Source organism: Siniperca chuatsi, linkage group LG11, assembly GCF_020085105.1.
Source record: "Siniperca chuatsi isolate FFG_IHB_CAS linkage group LG11, ASM2008510v1, whole genome shotgun sequence".
Taxonomy (NCBI): Eukaryota; Metazoa; Chordata; class Actinopteri; order Centrarchiformes; family Sinipercidae; genus Siniperca; species Siniperca chuatsi.
This window is the reverse complement of record NC_058052.1, coordinates 21,930,967-21,949,486: the sequence shown is the minus strand read 5'-3', so window position 1 is coordinate 21,949,486 and position 18,520 is coordinate 21,930,967. Positions and strand designations below refer to the sequence as shown.

General features: G+C 38.1%; 1 protein-coding gene across 6 annotated transcripts in view; it reads left to right on the top strand.

Moving 5' to 3' along the window:
- The window catches only part of kcnh1a (potassium voltage-gated channel, subfamily H (eag-related), member 1a), a 51,669-nt gene that overhangs the window by 12,045 nt on the left and 21,104 nt on the right, over positions 1-18,520 (top strand). For 3 of the 6 annotated variants that reach the window (XM_044214573.1, XM_044214569.1, XM_044214575.1), the window contains 7 exons: positions 681-787; positions 1,174-1,302; positions 3,185-3,303; positions 3,559-3,951; positions 8,535-8,561; positions 13,035-13,192; positions 15,451-15,722. In XM_044214573.1, coding sequence (XP_044070508.1) covers positions 681-787; positions 1,174-1,302; positions 3,185-3,303; positions 3,559-3,951; positions 8,535-8,561; positions 13,035-13,192; positions 15,451-15,722 — 1,205 coding nt within the window. The remainder of the gene's footprint in view (positions 1-680; positions 788-1,173; positions 1,303-3,184; positions 3,304-3,558; positions 3,952-8,534; positions 8,562-13,034; positions 13,193-15,450; positions 15,723-18,520) is intronic. The other 3 variants (XM_044214574.1, XM_044214572.1, XM_044214570.1) reach the window with 2 other exon arrangements.

Sequence of the window (18,520 nt, the reverse complement as noted above, 5' to 3'; positions counted from 1 at the left end):
TGCAGCGTCAGAATGTAGTCTCATTAAATTTAGCCTTCCTTTTGTATTTCATAACAAACTCAGAGTTATATTTGGATCATGCTGGAACAGGCTGCCACTGAGGGATGGCAGTAACAAGCAAAGTGAGATGAATGTCTCTGCAGCATGGTTAAATGTGCTCATATTTGCTTGACCCATCTTCAGGTTTAATTTGTTTTTGGGAAGTAGTTTGCATTTGGCCAATTAGATATCAGATTGCATTTATGTTTTTTATACTTTCAGGATACATTTCATTGAGTTTTAATCTACTTTGACTCTATATTTAATACAGCCTAATTCTGCAGTGTACCTCTCTAGAGACCTGTAAGTAGCAATCAATAACTGGTCTGCACAGTTTAGATGTAACTCTTGATATATTGCATATCATTTTGTTTTGTTTTTTAGAAAATATCATAAATTTAAGAGGAAAACATGGATAAGACAAGATATTGAATACATTGATATAAAAAGGTTAGAACAGAACAAAGAAGAACAAAACAAAATACCACACTGTAACCTGGGAATACTTGGCAACTAACACATTAAGATATTCACACATTCTAGCCTTCCTCAGCACTCTTTAGTGCAAGAATGTGCATGCTTGTCCAATGTACCGCTGTCTATTAAATATTCAAATCGTTTTTTCTCTTTGTGTTTGCCAGCTTCATGTACGGGGAGCTCACGGACAAGGACACGACGGAAAAAGTGCGACTAACATTCGAAAATTATGAGATGAACTCGTTTGAAATACTGATGTACAAGAAGAACAGTAAGTAGCAACGCCATATGTGAGGAAAGTAAAAAATGTGAAGTTCCACTCTCTTGTCATGCAAATGTATTCAGAGCCTGTGTAACATACAGCCGAGTTCAAAGGCAGCCCAGAACATTTCTACCTCTGTAGAAATGTGCTAATTGGTTGAGAGCCAGACCAGAGAAACCTTCCCCAGAAAAATGTGATGCTGTATTTGTTTCCACTTGCAGGTGTAACCTCCCTCTGCTTGCAGGTGTTACAGGAAAACATGGAAAGTTTTGAAAGTCCAGAACATTTCAGTTTACACTATGCAATCAAGCTTTCTGCTATATGTGCACTCTGTCATTTCCTCTAAAAATAAGCAGATGATGCAGCTAAATATGTGTTGTTTTTTTCACTTTCAGGGACGCCTGTTTGGTTTTTTGTGAAGATTGCACCCATTCGAAATGAACAAGAGAAAGTGGTCCTGTTTCTTTGCACGTTCAGTGACATCACAGCCTTTAAACAGCCCATTGAAGACGATTCTTCCAAAGGTTAGAGTCAACTAATTTAATTTGTTCAACTTCATGCCTTCTATCAAAAGGGATACCTTCCCGAAGCTGCCAATGAAAGTTAATTCTGCTAATAAAATCCATCAAAAATGTCTGATGAAATGATTTTTTTTATAAAATGAGAGAGGCAGAGGCAACATTAGTCTGCCAGCGATCACTGTTCGACCCTGTTCATTGTGCATCTGCTCTGGCAAGTACCCACTCAGTCAAATACGCACCCCTTCATGATGGTTATCAGCAAACAACACAAAAAACTATTCAGTGGTCCGTATAACCTTTGAAGACAGCCAAAATAGAACATGTATTAGTGCAAGTGAGCGACTACAAACAAGCAATAGTGACAAAAACAGGGTGTGAAATTGCCATGAAATTGAGATTGTAGTTCAGGCGTCAGCATCAACAGGTAGCAGTCTGCTAAAAAACGTTGCATCAGTAAAGACTTTAGCTTGGGCCCTCTCTCTTACATGGGGTGTGTCCTGCAGGCAGCAATATCAAGCATGGGAGAGTGGGGACTATAGGCAAAGAATCCTATGAAGACAAAAAATGCAGTAGCCCACATAAGCTAAGTTAGGACAGTCCTCACCAGTAACATAACAGTATTAGTCTTTTGTTCATATGACATTTGTACAGTATTTGTACTGCGTTCAGTAGCAAATGAAAAATTAATGTGGCGTTGTTATACTGCAGCAACAAAAGTGTCAGGGAGGAGGTCGGGCTGGTGTCTGACTGGGGTTTGTATGCTATCAACAGTCAGCATTTGTTTCTGTTAACCATGACCGCAATCTCTCTTTAACCTTAACCAAGTAGTTCAAACCTACAATAAAGAATTTTTGGCCACTTGGGGACAGCAGAATCAAGCTGTAAACACAACACAGTTGACTTTTTATGCATCCAGCATAGACAGAGCAACATTAGCAGTCATTTGGAGTCCTACCTGGTAAACGTGAGTGCAATATTCACACTCCTTTCCGCTCTGTGGTTAGTCTCCACCAACTCTTAGGGATTTTTTTTTGCTGAAAACTGCTACCTGCTGCAGGCGAAAACAACGCTAATAAGAGCAGTGAGCTCTTGCGTTGCAGGCCAGAAAACAAAAACGTCAGCTTAAAGAAGCTATAAAGCTCCATATAGCTGAAGAAAAACCTTAACCATAGCAGCAGCAAATCAGAAAGCCCTCATATGAGGTAATTTTGGAACAGCCTGGCTGTTTGGTACCATTTTCTAATAAGGCACACTAAAAGTTCTAACTGATTTGTTTAAAGGGGAACTCCACAGATTTTACACATCAAAGTCTGTTTTCAGGTCTTCAACTGCATTTGTGAAAAAAAAAAAAAATTTATAAAGCCTTTTGTGGCCCCAGGGGGAGCTCTGTGAAATCTGATAATTTGCCTTAAGTGATGTCACTTGAGTCAGCGTCAGTTGGGGCTGAAGACTACAAATTTGGAAGTGGAAAAAAATGTATGTATTAACATGAATAATAATAAAGTCCTTATATCAGATTTAGATATAAGGGCTTGTTGGCCAGGTTGTGTCACAGAACATGTAAATGTGTTTCTTGAATTGGGATGTTTTTCAGCTGTAATATGTTCCAGATAAAGTCAGTCAGATATCATCAAATTTATCCAAACACAACCTGAGGCTTTTTGAAGCCGTTGATGCTCTGCATGCCCAGGCAATAATCTAGGTTATAGGTAGTTATCAAGTTCTTAGCAATTGTTCAATACTGAAAAAAGTATTTTCAGACCCTGATTCTATGAGTCTTTTCACAACTCCACAAGCTCAGAAAACATGCTGTTACCCCAGGAAATATACAGTACCAGAAAACTTGTTAAAGACTGAGCATGCTGTATGTGTTTATAATCCTCAGGCTGGGGAAAGTTTGCCCGATTGACTCGAGCTCTAACAAGCAGTAGAGGAGTCTTACAACAGCTGCAGCCCACAGTTCACAAAGGAGAGAATGTCCACAAGCACTCCCGCCTAGCTGAGGTATGGAGGATACATATGATTTTATTTTTGTACTGTACTAGAGAACAAACTTTGGACAATTGTAAACAGAGGAGTCTTTTAAATCAGGTCAACTTCTAAGACTTACACAGCACTTCTTATGAGCAGGTGAGCTATAGTCACCATCAGGATGACATAATTAAAGCTGTAGTTGCGGTATTTTTGGCCTCCTGTTGTGTATATTTATTTATCTGTCTGTTTGTGTTTGAGTTTTCCTGACTCACTGCTTTTTGGCAGGTACTGCAGCTCGGCTCAGATATCCTACCTCAGTACAAGCAGGAGACCCCCAAAACCCCTCCTCACATCATCCTGCACTACTGCCTCTTCAAGACCACGTGGGACTGGGTCATCCTCATCCTCACCTTCTACACAGCCATCATGGTGCCCTACAACGTTTCCTTCAAGACAAAGCAGAACAACGTGACGTGGCTGGTGGTGGACAGCATCGTGGACGTCATCTTCTTGGTGGACATCGTTTTAAACTTCCACGCCACATTCGTTGGACCCGCTGGCGAGGTCATCTCAGACCCCAAGCTGATTCGAATGAATTACCTGAAGACCTGGTTTGTTATCGACCTGCTGTCCTGCCTGCCGTACGACGTCATCAACGCCTTCGAAAATGTCGATGAGGTGAGTTTGTGCTGGCATTAGTACATAGAGCTGAAACAATTAGTCGATTAATGGATTATCTGATTGAAAGGAATCAGCAACTATTTTGATAATTGATTAATCCTTTTAGTCATTTTCCAAGCCTTCATGCCAAACATCTGCTAATTCCAGCTCCCAGCTTTTCAAATGAGAGGATTTGCTGCTTTTCTTTGTCTTAGGTGATTGTAAACAAAAATATATTTATCTTAATGCTTACAAATTGGAAGGTTTGTACTAGTGCTATGTCTGCTCAGGCTTTTGCCATTAGATTGCGACAGAGTTAAAATCCTGGAGGTGATCATTTCTAAGGTGACTGACAGGTTATTAGGTTTCCACACAGGCGCCACATTTAATAACCACCGTACATAAGGTCCTGTTCAGTGGTTGTTGTTTTGTATAGTGAAAAAACGAGTTGGAATGAGCAGCATAATAATATGCTTGTTTGTGAATTCATAAATGTTCGACCATAATGAAGAGTGTTTGCTGGAGAGCTTTCACAGGATCTTGAGATAATTGGCACATTTTAATTGGGGAACAAGCGTTACATTATTAAACTGAGCCACTTTTCAGTCCTCTGCTGTGTCACTGATGCCCTAAAACCATTAACACCTTATGACAGCTGACAAAAGGACTGACTCATGGCAAAACGTGCTGCGATTAAAACTAAGGCATGTCATGTTACCAAATGAGCATTTGGAGTTGGTCACTTTTAACTGGATAAATTACAGTTTTACTTATATATGTAAATAAAGTCCTCTGTTTTCTTGTATAAACAGGAAGAAAAACAGGTTGTTTATTTGTTGTTAAGTTATGACACAACATTACATACCTGCATTTGTTTCAGTGAGGGTAAAAAATAACTTTACAGAATGCCTACATGTTAAAATATTGTAAATCGCTCAAAAGTCGCCTGCCACAAAAGCTTGATTCAGTACAGTCAGATGGCTGAGAGGAATACTGTATATTTTTGAATGGTCTTTCATGCTTGTAGGTTGTAGAAAGTCCTCTTTACAAATAGATGTTTGTACATGGAGAACAAAACGCTGTACAATGGTTCAACCAGACTGACAACTGAAAGGGCAGAAAGAGACAAAGATACCTCTGAGCAACAGTTAATTACGAATATACGAAATCAGCAGTCACTGGTAAAAGAAATTGGAAGCTTACCATTAAAATCTGTGCAGATTTAAATAGAAACTGGTTCCTGTTTCAGTGTCAAGTGCACAATAATGCCTCTAACAAGCTGGAATTAACAGGTGTGTTGCTTTAGCAAAGCTATTCTTAAAGCTTCAAAATAGAAATAGTAGGTTAGTCTGGGGTTAGCACTGTTGGAATTGGATCAGGAATAGCAGCTGAACATACTATCGACTGAAATCACAGTTTAAACCTATCTAACCACTGAGTAGACTGCAGAGGGCCCAAAGAAAAACAGGTTCCCAAAATTGCATGCCCATTTGCAAGCATAGTTGTGGTTCAGAAATGATCCAGGGTCGCTTACGCTTTCCTGGACTGGAAAACAAATAAAAAGTTGAAGAGTATTTGGGGGAAAAAATGGTTACAACAGTATTTTCCCCTGTCATGCAACACTCTGGGGACATCGACTAAACGGAAGTTTTAATCGTTTAATCATTCTAAAACTCTTTCAAATGTTAATAATACATTTGGTGTATAATTATACTGTTTTTATCCATGTTAAAATAGCCATTATTGAAGGAAAGAAGAAAAACATCAATATAATAGGTGACTCCAAACTTTTACGCCGTAGTGTATCTCTAGCTGTATCTGGTTGAAAATATCTTTACAGCTTCTGAATCAGGTCTAAATGGTTCTGGAGATCCCAGTTTTTTCTTCTAACACACACACACACACACACTGATTAAGTGGAGCCTCAGGGTCCTGCGCTTTCCGGTTTTCATTATAATAATGCATCATTGTGTGTGCTTAAATGTGTCACGTCTCATGATGTGTGTATGTTACTGTGACAACGTGGCTGTGTAAAATGCTGTGATAGCATTTAACGGCACGGTGCATCACACAGCGAGCGGCACAGTGTTTGTTGGCTCTTGGGGGCTGTCGGGCAGCACATACAGTACAAGGTAATATGAAATGCTGTGGTAATGCTTTAAAAAAGAGGCTTGTAGGCCGCGAGCACTGAGTTGTATTTGCAGGTCCAGCATTTTCACCCTTTCTAGTCTTTCAACGCTTCAGCATCCTAAACGCTGACAAGTTCAAGTAGCCGGAGCAGAATCAGTCAGAGGTCAGCAGAAGTGAAAAACAACAACCTTTTGTGATTTTACAGATAAAACTGGTGTTATTTGATCTTTTTAGTATTATCAAGAAAAAAACAAAAGTGAATTATTTTTAATAACAAGTATTGTTTTTATAGCTTGTGTTTGTTGTCGTACAAAAACTACTAACACATGAAAGAACCATGCTTTTTGGAGACAAGTTCATTCATCATTATGATGACATTATGATGGCAGTGTCTGAAATGTGAAATTAGTCCATTAATTGGCAACAATTTAGATAATCGATTCATTGTCAAAGTAATTATTTAAGCAAAAATGAGAGTATGAGAGTCTTGTTTGATAGTAAACTGAATATTTTTGTGTTTTGGACTGTTGGTTGAACAAAACAAACTATTTAAAGATGTCAATTTGAGCTCAAGGAAATCGTGGTGTGCATTTTTGTGCATAATGATTTGTTGATTTTGTTCACATTCACTGTTACACTCACCACAATGCATTTTGTGTATCCTTGAGGTCTAACAAACGTGATAAATGCATTTCCTAAGTTTGAAACCTGTATTGTTTACATCCATGTGTACTTGCTAGCAATCTTCTTCTTTCCTGCCTTTGCTGCATATCTTGGCGTGTTACCGCCACCTATAGCTCAGTGGAATGATGTGAAACCATTGGCAGGAATATGTATTGTCTCCATAGCGCAGCACAGATTACCTTTAACCAGCAAAGTAATGGGAAGATTAATCGATAATTAAATTGTTTGTTGCAGCCCTAGACATATCCCACAATGCAACATAAAATGTTGTGTACAATTTAATATTCACTAACTTGAGAGCTAACTACCATCATGCATTGCGCGGACAGAAAAATTGTTAAATGGAGAGAACTGACATTTGAAAAGAATGGCCTCATAATTTTTGATGAATAGTGTCCAAAATAGTTTTTTAATTTTGCCATCTGGCACACACTACAGTATGTGATCTTCTAGATAGAGTTCCCTATATAGTGAATAAGTAGTAAATGGTGAGTAAGTGAATGATTTGTCACGGCCACAGTGTAGACACAGTGACAGCAAACCAGGCCTTTGTCTGCCTGACAAAGAGCTACCTGCTAAAAACTGAAAACGCAGCCATTGCATTGTTTCAGAATAAAAATGGTGTGGCACAGAATATTAAGCTACATCAGGATTTGGCTACACAAACAATACTTGTTGGCAGGATAGATAACATGTCTTATGTGTTTTTTTATTGTCAACCCTATGAAAAGAGATTATTTAGACATCATGCTGTCAGGCATACTATTATTACCACAAGTCATGACGAGAGTCATTTAGGTGATTAGTTGATTAACAAGTGATTAATCAGTTATCAAAATTGTTGATTTCTCTAGGTTATTTATCAAGCCAAAATACTATACAATGTTTTGGTATTTTAGACTTAGTCAGACAAAACAAGCAATTTGCCGGCGTCACCTTGGACTCTGGGAAATTGTGAAAGACATTTTATAGATTTAATGTAAACAATTAATTGAAGAAGCAACAATAGTGAAAATAATTGTCAGTTGCAGCCCTACACTTTACAGTACAGCTTCATACTTTTGTTCATGTGTACATTTTGCCTATGAAAAGGATATAGACACACTGGCTGTAAACCTGCAACAAAGCTTCGACCATCTACTTCCAGGATAATCTTCCAGTGTGCCTCTGCACTCCAATTCACTCCAAATTGCTTTGAGGCAATCCATGGCAAGGGTAAATGAGAGCGAGTAAACAATTGCAATAACAATGTTATTAAACCGGCACTGAAACATCTTGCTGCTGCCACAGACCTTAACGACTGACATGAATAACTTTGATGGCTGTTTTTCCCAACAGGTTTCCAAATAGGGAAGGGAAGATCATTAACGAGGAGCGGCTGTCAAAGTTATTCTTGGCAATCTTAAAGTGCCGTACGTCACCTCGAGACTGACTGAACCTCATAGTCATTGTGTCATTTCAGTTTCTAATGACTGATAACCCAAAACAACAACAAACAAACCACTTCATGTTGCTGTTGCTGTGTTTCAGCAGTGCATGCTCAGCTTTGGTCATACTACACATGCTTTACAGACACAGATAAGGTTGTTCTCTGTTTCTTTTTATTTTAAAACCTTTATTGAATATCGATTTTCTCATGTGTTTATTCATCGCTTACTACTGATCAAGTGTCTTCTCTCTTACATGTGCTTCGTTTTTGTTTTTCTTCTTTTTCATCCCTCCGTTCTGTTTGCATGGCCCCCCCCTTCCTCTTCTGCCTGTATTCATGCATGGGACGTGATGGGAAGAATTGGAACCACCGAGCTGTCACTCAAGTAGGCTTCAGTTTGATTAGAATATGATAATGAACAGTTTTGTGTTTTATTTCACTTGTAGACACACATGCACACCTGCCAAACACGTTACATAAACTCTCCATCAAGCTTTGACAACAACAGTTGCACACTCTCCACATTTCCTGTGACATTTATTCTCGCATCAACGTTTGAGCTGTAGTGCTCGATGAGAGTATGACAGCAGAAGCATCAATGCATGAAATAAATGTCGCAGAAAGCAAGTTAAAATTTCTGCTGCTTGTTTTGTTTTTTCCTGCTAAAGCTGTTCATTGCCAAGCGATAACAACGAACGGATTGTGTTCTACAATTTGAAAATGAATAACAGCGTCATTAAAGCTGCATGAGAGCTGATTCAGTCTTCACGTTAGCAATAACTTGTAATTTGTGACAAATTGACTGCAGCAACGTGATGCTGTTTAAAATTTTTAAATTAAAGTCATCCTGGCATTGAAAATATGCTTTAATAGAGGGAGTTATGAACATATAGTGTGCTGTGCATTATAAGAACCACCTTTTTCTTTTAGCCACCTTTGACAGCATCATTTCTTGAGTTTCTTATTCAGCTAACTAGGCCAAATTTGGTGTCAGAAGCTGAAATCTATGACTTTTCATTATGATGTTTTTAATAATGGACATTGTGGAACACGTCAGCTTATGAAACCTGAAATTACCACCAAGTTCTTGCTCTTCAGAAAGTCTTATAGACAGGTGCGTCAGATCAAAGATCAAAGAACCAAAAAATCCTGAAAACTGTTGATCACTTACTTATTTTATTGAGCAAAATTCATCATTTATCATGACTAAACTAATTTCACCCGATAAAAGTCTGATGCCCGAAAGTGATTGACAATGAGTGGGATTTTTTGGTTCTTTCATAAACCTAAAATAGTAAAAGGTTGCTAATAATATCTAATAGACTAACTGCTATTCAACCTTTGCTTCTCTGATAAGATAGAATTTATTTTTCAAGAAAGTTTTTAAGATGGTTCAAAGTAATTTTTAACATCGATATCTCCTTTCCAAAATGAAAAGTATTTTATTTTTTTTACCTTAGAAACAGTAGTTGACAAAACAATGCATTTAGTAGCTGGTTGAGCTTCCAATCGGATCACAAGATCTTCCTCAGCAGATGGAGTTTGCTTAGTTGTCATGGCGTTGTAGATATTCAAATTTCCATTTTTCTGAGAACTTTAAGGACTTTTCATCTCTTAAAGCCAACATGCATGTGGTCTGTAAAGTTCTCAGAAAGAATTTAAGTAGTAAAAGGACCTTGTCGAGAGAGCCTTTTGTAACTAAACTAAATATTGTCTAATACACACCTGGTAGATGCATGCGTAGGAGAATAAATTCTTACAAAAGACGGCCTTAAACTAAAAATGAAATATGTTTGTGGGAGTTTACTGCCGGGTTCTGCATAAAAAATTCAATTGTACTAAAAAATTGTTTACTTTTGATATAAAAACTGGTAATTAAATTGCTTTTTTTACACAGTGATGACTCTATTGCTTAAAGAAATACTTTGACATTTTAGGAAATACCTTATTTCCTTTCTTTCCGAGAGTGAGATGAAAAGATCGAAACCACTCTCGTGTCCATGCGAGCCAGGAGTCAATTAGCTTAATTTAGCAGTAAAGACTGTAAGCAGGGTGAAGCTAGCACGTGCTACTCCCTGTAAAACCACAAATTGTTGTTTTTACATTTGTTTAATTTGCAAACAAATAAAATAATGTGTTAATTACTGAGCTTTAGAGGTGTTGGTTGGTGTATTTCTGACCTCTGGTGAGAGCTAGGCTAGCTGTTTCCCCCGCCTCCAGTCTTCATACTAGGCTACGCTAACTCTAGCTCCATACTAGACTCACAGAGATGACATGGTGTTGATCTTACCTACCTTTAAATAAACTCTCTCATATCTCAGTCTCAGCAGAAAGGTGAATAACAACCCCAGTTTGATTCCGGCCCAGTTAGCCTAATTTAACAAAAAGACTGTTAGCAGGGGGAAACAGCTAGCATGCAACTCCCTGTAAAACAACAAATTGAAATTTTAATTTCTGTTTGTGTATGGATTAAATGAACAATAACATTGTTTTAATTTGTGAGCTTTAGAGGTGTTGGTGGGTGTATTTCTGAACTTTGGACAGAGCTAGTCCCCCCACCCCCCCACCCCTAATTCTAGTCCTTATGCTAACCTGAGCTAATCGCCTGCTGGCTCAGGCTCCATACTTAATGCACAGGTATGAGAGTGGTATCAATCTTCTCATCTCACTCTTAGGAAGAAAGCGAATAAGCGCCAGTGTCTGGTGAGGGTCAAGATGCATAACATATACATTGAATGCAGTGTCCCCGGTTCGATTACAGCCCTTTTAGCCTAACTTAGTATAAAGACTTATAGCAGGGGGAAACAGATAGCATGTAATTCCCCGTAAAATCACAAATTGATGTTTTTTTAATTTCTGTTTGTGTCAGAATTAAACAAATGAGATACACTGATGAGCTTTAGAGATGCTGGAAGGTGTATTTTTGAACTTTGGATAGGCTTGTTTCCCCCTGCTTTCAGTCATGCTAAGCTAATCGCCTCCTGGCTCTAGCTTCATTCTGAAAGCACAGATATGAGAATGGCATCAATCTTCTCATCTCACTCTCGACAAGAAAGTGAATAAGCAGGGGCGTTCGGTGGCCTGTAAGACACACACCAATTACATGATTGCAACTCCCCCGATTTTCGATTCATGCCCATTAAGTTTAATTTAGCATAAAGACTGTTAACCGAAGAAACAGCTAGCATGTTAACTCAATAAAATCTTTTGTCTATTCAGTGATTAACTTTTCTCCCAACTTGTATTTGTAGAGTTTGCAGCAGAATTCAAAAGCACAATTGCACTGATAATTTAATTGTGTTGGAGCTCAGGTCTCAGGTCTGTAAAGTGATTTCAGAGAAGCTGAGGTGTCTGGCAGGCAGCTAGATCAGATCAAGTGACAGCGAGCGCTGCAGTTGTACTCAGATTGCAGACCACAGCACATTAGCAAAATCAATACTCCTCCCAGCACACACACAAACACACACACACAGAATACCACCAGCAAACTGATGGGATTGTCTGTTTGAATCACTGAGTGGGTGTTTCAATATACAGTTAAGCTGAGTAGACATTTAGCTGATGCATGTAACAGCTAGAAGTTTCATCATGTTGCACAGGAATGTTTTTAAAATCAACTCAGCATATGTTAACACTCAATCTTGTGTTTTTCCTCATCTTGTTTGTATACTCTGTGTTTGCTGTTATTGTCATATCACATTTACTGTAGCATTTTAACCTCTACAATAGGTTCATACACTTTCATGTTGATTCTTTAAAATGCTTTAAAGTGACTGTTTTTCTTTCACAGCTGTTCTTCATAGCGTTCTGATATAATGTGGCATAGATAAAACAAACAGGAGTACATCACTTCATCATACTTTATGTTCACAGTGGGTTTCATTGCTACTTTTATATGATAAAGAAGATCATTTAGAGTGAAAGTTTTTTGAGGGAGATTATTAACGTTGATTGTAATTGATTTATACTGAGGTTTGCTGAATCTGAAGTTTTAAAGTTCAGATTCATTAAAAATAAGTGAACAGCAAAAAAACACTACATATCAGATTTTGTGTACTGTATATTAGGTCTTGCACAATATTTCTTTACATGAAGAGCCATCAAAGTTAATTTTATCCAGCAAACACTTTTAATCCCAATGGGAAATTGGATCACTCATGAATCATAAAACAAAAACAACATAAGGACACACAAAGAGGTAGATAGGAAAATAGAATAATAAAAACATGAATAACTACATTTTTAACTGAACTAAAACCAAACTCTAAGACCACTCCCTAAACATATGGCAACACTTGCAGTGAATAAACATTTAATAGTTGGTTTATTTCACACTATAAAGTTGTTGTAAGCAGATATAAGTGTTTAGTAATGTATTTGTCAACAACTATAACTCTTCCTGTGGGCACCAATAAGTGGAGTCTGGTGTATAAACAGATAATGAATGACAACATAGTAATACAGCTATAATTATATAAAATATGTCTTCATAAGATAAGTTATAATTGTTGACAAATACTGTACAATAATAAACGCTTAAAATGTCCTTTTAGCTGCGTACAACTACATTATAGTGTGTTACAAACCTTGTATTATATGTTAATATAGTACTTATAAATGCTAAATAGGGGGACTTAAAGTTAAATGTCACTGTGTATTAGAGTATCTTGGTGGTATTAATATACTTTCATTGTGTTGGGTAGCATTCACTTTAACTCACAAACGACAGCAAAGACAGCAAAACTTCAAGCATTTTAACTTTAAAAAAATATATGAATTATTCTTTTTGTCTTCTATAAATATTGTTTCTGATGTCAGCCTCTCTTTCTGTCTCTCTGCTCTTTCTTTCCTGTTTTAGGGGATCAGCGGTCTGTTCAGCTCACTGAAGGTGGTCCGACTTCTTCGTCTGGGTCGGGTTGCCCGTAAACTGGATCACTACATTGAGTATGGGGCTGCTGTACTGGTCCTGCTGGTGTGTGTTTTTGGACTGGCTGCTCACTGGCTGGCCTGCATATGGTACGTTCATGACATTGATTTTGTATTAGTTTGTTATTACTTCTCACTTGGTAGCGTTCATCAAACAGTCTCCGCCTATTCCAACCGCTGTTCTCCTCCCATTACAGTGCAATATATTATATACAGAATATGTATTCGGGATTTCAAATTTTTATTCATACAATTGTCAAAAAGGGAATAGAAACAGACAAACATGACATTTTAGGTTTGAGTTACTGTACTGTACTGATAGAGTGCTACGTTCTGCCAGTACTGTGATACAGTAATAGCAGAGCCAATTAATATAATGAGGCCATTGATTAAGCTAATTAATTAATTAATTAGCAGTTGTTTTTTGTCAACATGCTTGTTTTCACACATTAAAACTGTATGTTTTTCGTACCTTAAAGCCAGAAAGAGTTATAGTGGTTTCAAGAGAATACATTTTTCCTCATAAATCTGCAAGTTTATGGAGCGCAGGCCTCCAAAGTCTCATCAGATCATCTACTCTACAGGGGGCAAGTGTGGTGGAAGCATTAAGTTTCCATCATGTGTTGTGCTTGATTTATTATGTTTATGAGAATGTCTAACACACACACACGCACACAGATTGACGCAGATGCCATCATGACAACTTAATGTCCTGCATACATAAAAGGGGAAATATGTTTTATAGTTGATGAACACCAGTTTGTACTTTGCTGATGTCCTTTTATGTTTATATTATGATGTATTACCTACTATACAAAATAACCACTTACACATTTTCATTTACACACCCAGGTGAGTGTTTTTTTCATGTCATGACAAACACTTGACCCATCCCTCACAGGATTACATGTTCTAGAAATATATTGATAATCAAAAGAAAACATCAACCAGAACATTATGTCCGTGTACTAGATTTCAAACAATGTTAATATGCAACATTTCAAATATGTTCATGGTTCACAAACTGGGAGTCGGGACCCCACAAGAGGCTCTAATTAATATCATAAACATTGTTTATTGGCCCAGACAGTATCATGAAACTTGAATGAATGAAGCTGGTGTTGCTTCAAAACCAGACTCAGATACCATTAAAAATAGCTCCTGTATCGTTTCTCTCAGTGTGGTTTCTGTGGTTGCCATGGTCACACACCGAGCCGCAGCGCTGAGTTGACAAAAGTTAAATCATTATCAACCATGATCACCAGGGTAGTAAATGAGAAAATCTAAATCCTTACACAAAATTCTGTTTATTTTGGGGATTCTCTCAAATTTTTGCTTTTTTCTTGTGAAATACTGTTGAGTTTTACCTCCTCAGGCCTCTAAAAATGATTCAAATGAAACAGCCTGATGAGGGAAAAACTGCTTACAGCTGAGAGACATCCATCCTGTGATGAGGGGTCACAAGCAAAAAAGGTTGGACCGATGCGCCACAACAGATAAGAGTATTTCCTTTTGAATGTTCACCACATTACCATAAAACCAAAAACAGAAAGGAGGAAGGAAAACAAGAAGATCATGTTTGCTGCATCATCAGATTCACCGAATTTATGTTCTGAAGGGGTTTTTTTCATCTCCAAGCTTTTCTCCAAGAAGGTTTCATATGTAAATCGTCAACTCTGTTGGGTGTAGATGAAATTGAAATTTAATTATTTTTTCGGTCTGTAAATAATTACACAAACAATTTAGGATAAAAGAAAAAAACAAACAGACTTATCCAGTGAAATATCTCAACGGTTACTATGGATTGGCACCAGATTTTGTACAGACATTCATGGTTCCCAGAGGATGAATCCTACTGACTTTGGTGGTCCTCTGACTTTTCTTCTAGCGCCATGATGAGGTTGACATTTGTGGTTTTGACTAAAATGTCTCAAAACTATTGGATTCATTCTTATCGCCCTCAAGATGAATTGTAATAACTTTGAATACCCTGACTTTTCATCTAGCGCCATCATCAGGTCAGAATTGAATTTTGTCCAGTACTTTGGTTTATGACTAAATACCTGGAAAACTAATGACGTTCTTATCAGCCTCAGCTGTAGGCTACATTGTGAGCATGTTAGCATGCTGATGTAAACATTTAGCTCTAAGCACCACTGTGCCTGAGTACAGCCTCACAGAGCTGCTAGCATGGCTGTAGACGCTCAGTCTTGATTTAAACTTACAAAGCGTACCACACATTTTCAGCTTCTCACTCCAACTGTTTGATAAATTCACCCTATTGTGAAATGCAATGGCTAATACAGAACTGTTTATTTCCTGACCATTTCTGCCTCTCCACACCGCAGGTACAGCATAGGTGATTACGAGGTTATCGATACAGAAACCAACTTTGTGCGCATGGACAGCTGGCTCTACATCCTGGCTGAGACGGTGGGCACACCGTACCGCTTCAACGCCAGCGGTTCAGGGAAGTGGGAGGGCGGGCCGAACAAGAACTCTGTCTACATCACTTCCTTGTACTTCACCATGACCAGCCTGACGAGCATCGGCTTTGGTAACATCGCCCCGACGACAGACGTAGAGAAAATCTTTGCCGTGGCCATGATGATGATTGGATGTGAGTGGAGGCATTTTATCTTCCATCCAATGTAGCAGATACATGATACATGAGAAGTTTAACTATGCTGTTTAAAGCCACAATCCACTGAGGTAGGTAAATGAATTAATTATGAATAGAGCCATCAAAGTTCAGAAAATAGAACTTTACAGATGATTAGATAAGCAATATTTCTAACTCTCCTGTAACCTAGAATATGCTGCTCAGGTTTAATATAGTTCAGTACCAGAACTACTGACTGCAGTTTTTATTTCTACACTATCACATGCCTGTGTTCTCAACCATCAGAATCAGAATCAGAAATACTTTATTGATGTGTCTGTGCTCTCACTGCCTATTGGACAGTGTATTCCTTTAACAAAAAGTCACAGATGAAAACTCTCCCTATTTAGGCTCAAAGCACATGTACTTTTTGGGCACAGTTTTAGTTTACATGTTTTAGTTATCTTCACTTCAGGTGTGGAAATTTTACTTGACGACTGGAAATTTTGTGGACATTTATTCAGATTTTCATCTGAAATTATATACGGTATGAAAATATCATTTTCACATAGGAGACTGGAAATTTCATATGTTCATATGAAGCTAACATCCAATAATACAGGTGTGACTTTTTACATGTGACTTTTTTGAGTATTTAACGAGGAATGTAAATGTGGCTGCATTTTGATTTGAAAAAAGGTGTTGATAATGCTTGTTGCATAGTAATTGTTGCATAATTTCTTTCAATTTTAAAAACTGGTGACATTCATTTTGTGAACTTGAAAAAGACAAAAAAATGCACTAAAAACAGAATCCCCCTTCAATAACTCTTTATTGAATGAAATGATGTCTAATCCTGAGAATAAAATGCCAGGCGGGAATAAACGGCACAGTACAGAGAAAACAGAAGGAAGCTCGGAGAGGTATTGTGAGTAGTACTAGCATGTTCCAGGCTGGCTAGCATTCTATTGGTTAGCACGGCAGCTACTGTAGTTTACTAACTATTCCTGCAAGTGGTCCGTACATCACCAAGCTTCTAGAACCAGATATTTCGTGAAGATGCATGTGCCACTTCTGGTGTGATTGAGTTGTCCATCCGAGTTGATCTCATCCACGTGTGTCACAGTTTTTGAGGCAATTTTCCTGTTGCTATTTTTCATGGATGCAGGTATTTTTCTGGGTCTGGCAAAGGAGAATGGCATTCCCATTTTCAACATTCCCTATGAAGCTCTGACTTGCTCAGTTGTCAATGAGCACAACACCAGTTATTTGAATCACTGAGAAAATCAGAACTGTGGGCAGGTTTGAAACAGGCTACTGCATCACTGTTGTGACCAATATTACTAAACGGCTTATTGTGGAAATACTGAGTTACTATAGAGTACCATAGTTAGTAAAACTGAAGTGGTATAGAACAAAATACATTGATACACTATATCAATGTATGAGACATTCATACAATGTAAAATTAAGAAAGCTCTGAGTTATTACATATTGTTTTCAAACCTTGTATATAGCTTTCACCTGTTTCTTTTTCAGTCAACACTGCTGTCAACTCCAGTCAGTCCATTTTAATACAGTACAGCCGGAGCTCTGTTATTCTCGCCTACATTAGACTAATTACCTCAGTCTGCTGTGTAATATTGTGCTGAATTATTGAGATTTTCTGGAGTGTGGTGCATCACTCACACAAGTTTCCAGTATTTCTGAAATGCCTCAAACAAATAAAACACAGTTGCAACAGTGAATAAAAAGGCTACTCCTCAGAGGCTGGAGTTTAGTGGAGCATTTTTAATGATAGTTAAATTTTTAAGCCTGTAAATGTGTATGTTTTGGTATACTGAAACATGAGTCATGAATCAAAAACAGCCATCAAATACATTAATATCTGAAAATGATGGGTAAAAAAGACATGCGGTCAAAATCATACGCATAACAGAATGAACAACATCTATTTATGTCACCTATTGTGCAACCCACAGAATTATCCAGTTTTGCTGTAGACATAAATAACAATGAACTGGATTATAATTTATTTAAGAAACCTAACTAACAAAACATCTAATCTGATAAGGAGGAGGCAGATTTTCACAGCATGCCCTTCTCAGTATTAAACATTTATAAGATATCTTCTGCTTGTGTGGCTCATAATACAGTGTACAGCGCGGTGCCATTATGTGTGACTGCACACGGAGAGCAACACCTCGAAGCAATAACGGACACTGCTGGATCAATTTAGCACAGTGCTCCCTCCGATTCCTCTGCCATCACTCCTCACCTCCGTTGTACTTTTTTAAGCCACAATCTCAACCCTGAGGCGAGAGGATGATTGTCCCTCCCTCTCTCTACCTTTTTGGCTGTTCAAGTTTATGAATACACTCTCGGGGGAACTAAAACTCATCTGCAGACTTGTCTAAATTTTTCATTGTGAGATACAAATCATCTTACAGCGTAAATATCTAAAAACCAGACAGCCTCAGGAGGATTGTTGTAGATGCAATCTACTGTAGTCCATGGCTGTTCTCTATTAAATATGGATGCCCTGATACTGTTCTATTTTTACCACCAGTGCTGGATCGGTGCTGGCAGTAGAAGATCACAGTGTGACGAGGGATTTGGGGGGGGGCACTATACATATGTCCTGTTTCTATAGCAACTGTTGGCCTGGGGCTTGAGTTTCTGACAACTGTCTTTTAACTACCTTCAAACAAGCCAGCTGTTGGATGCCGAGCAACGCTGCAACGAAGTTGTGTACGTCAGCAAGTAAAGAGTGATGTTGGGGACTAGATGAAGCTCCATTCCACAGGGACCGATTG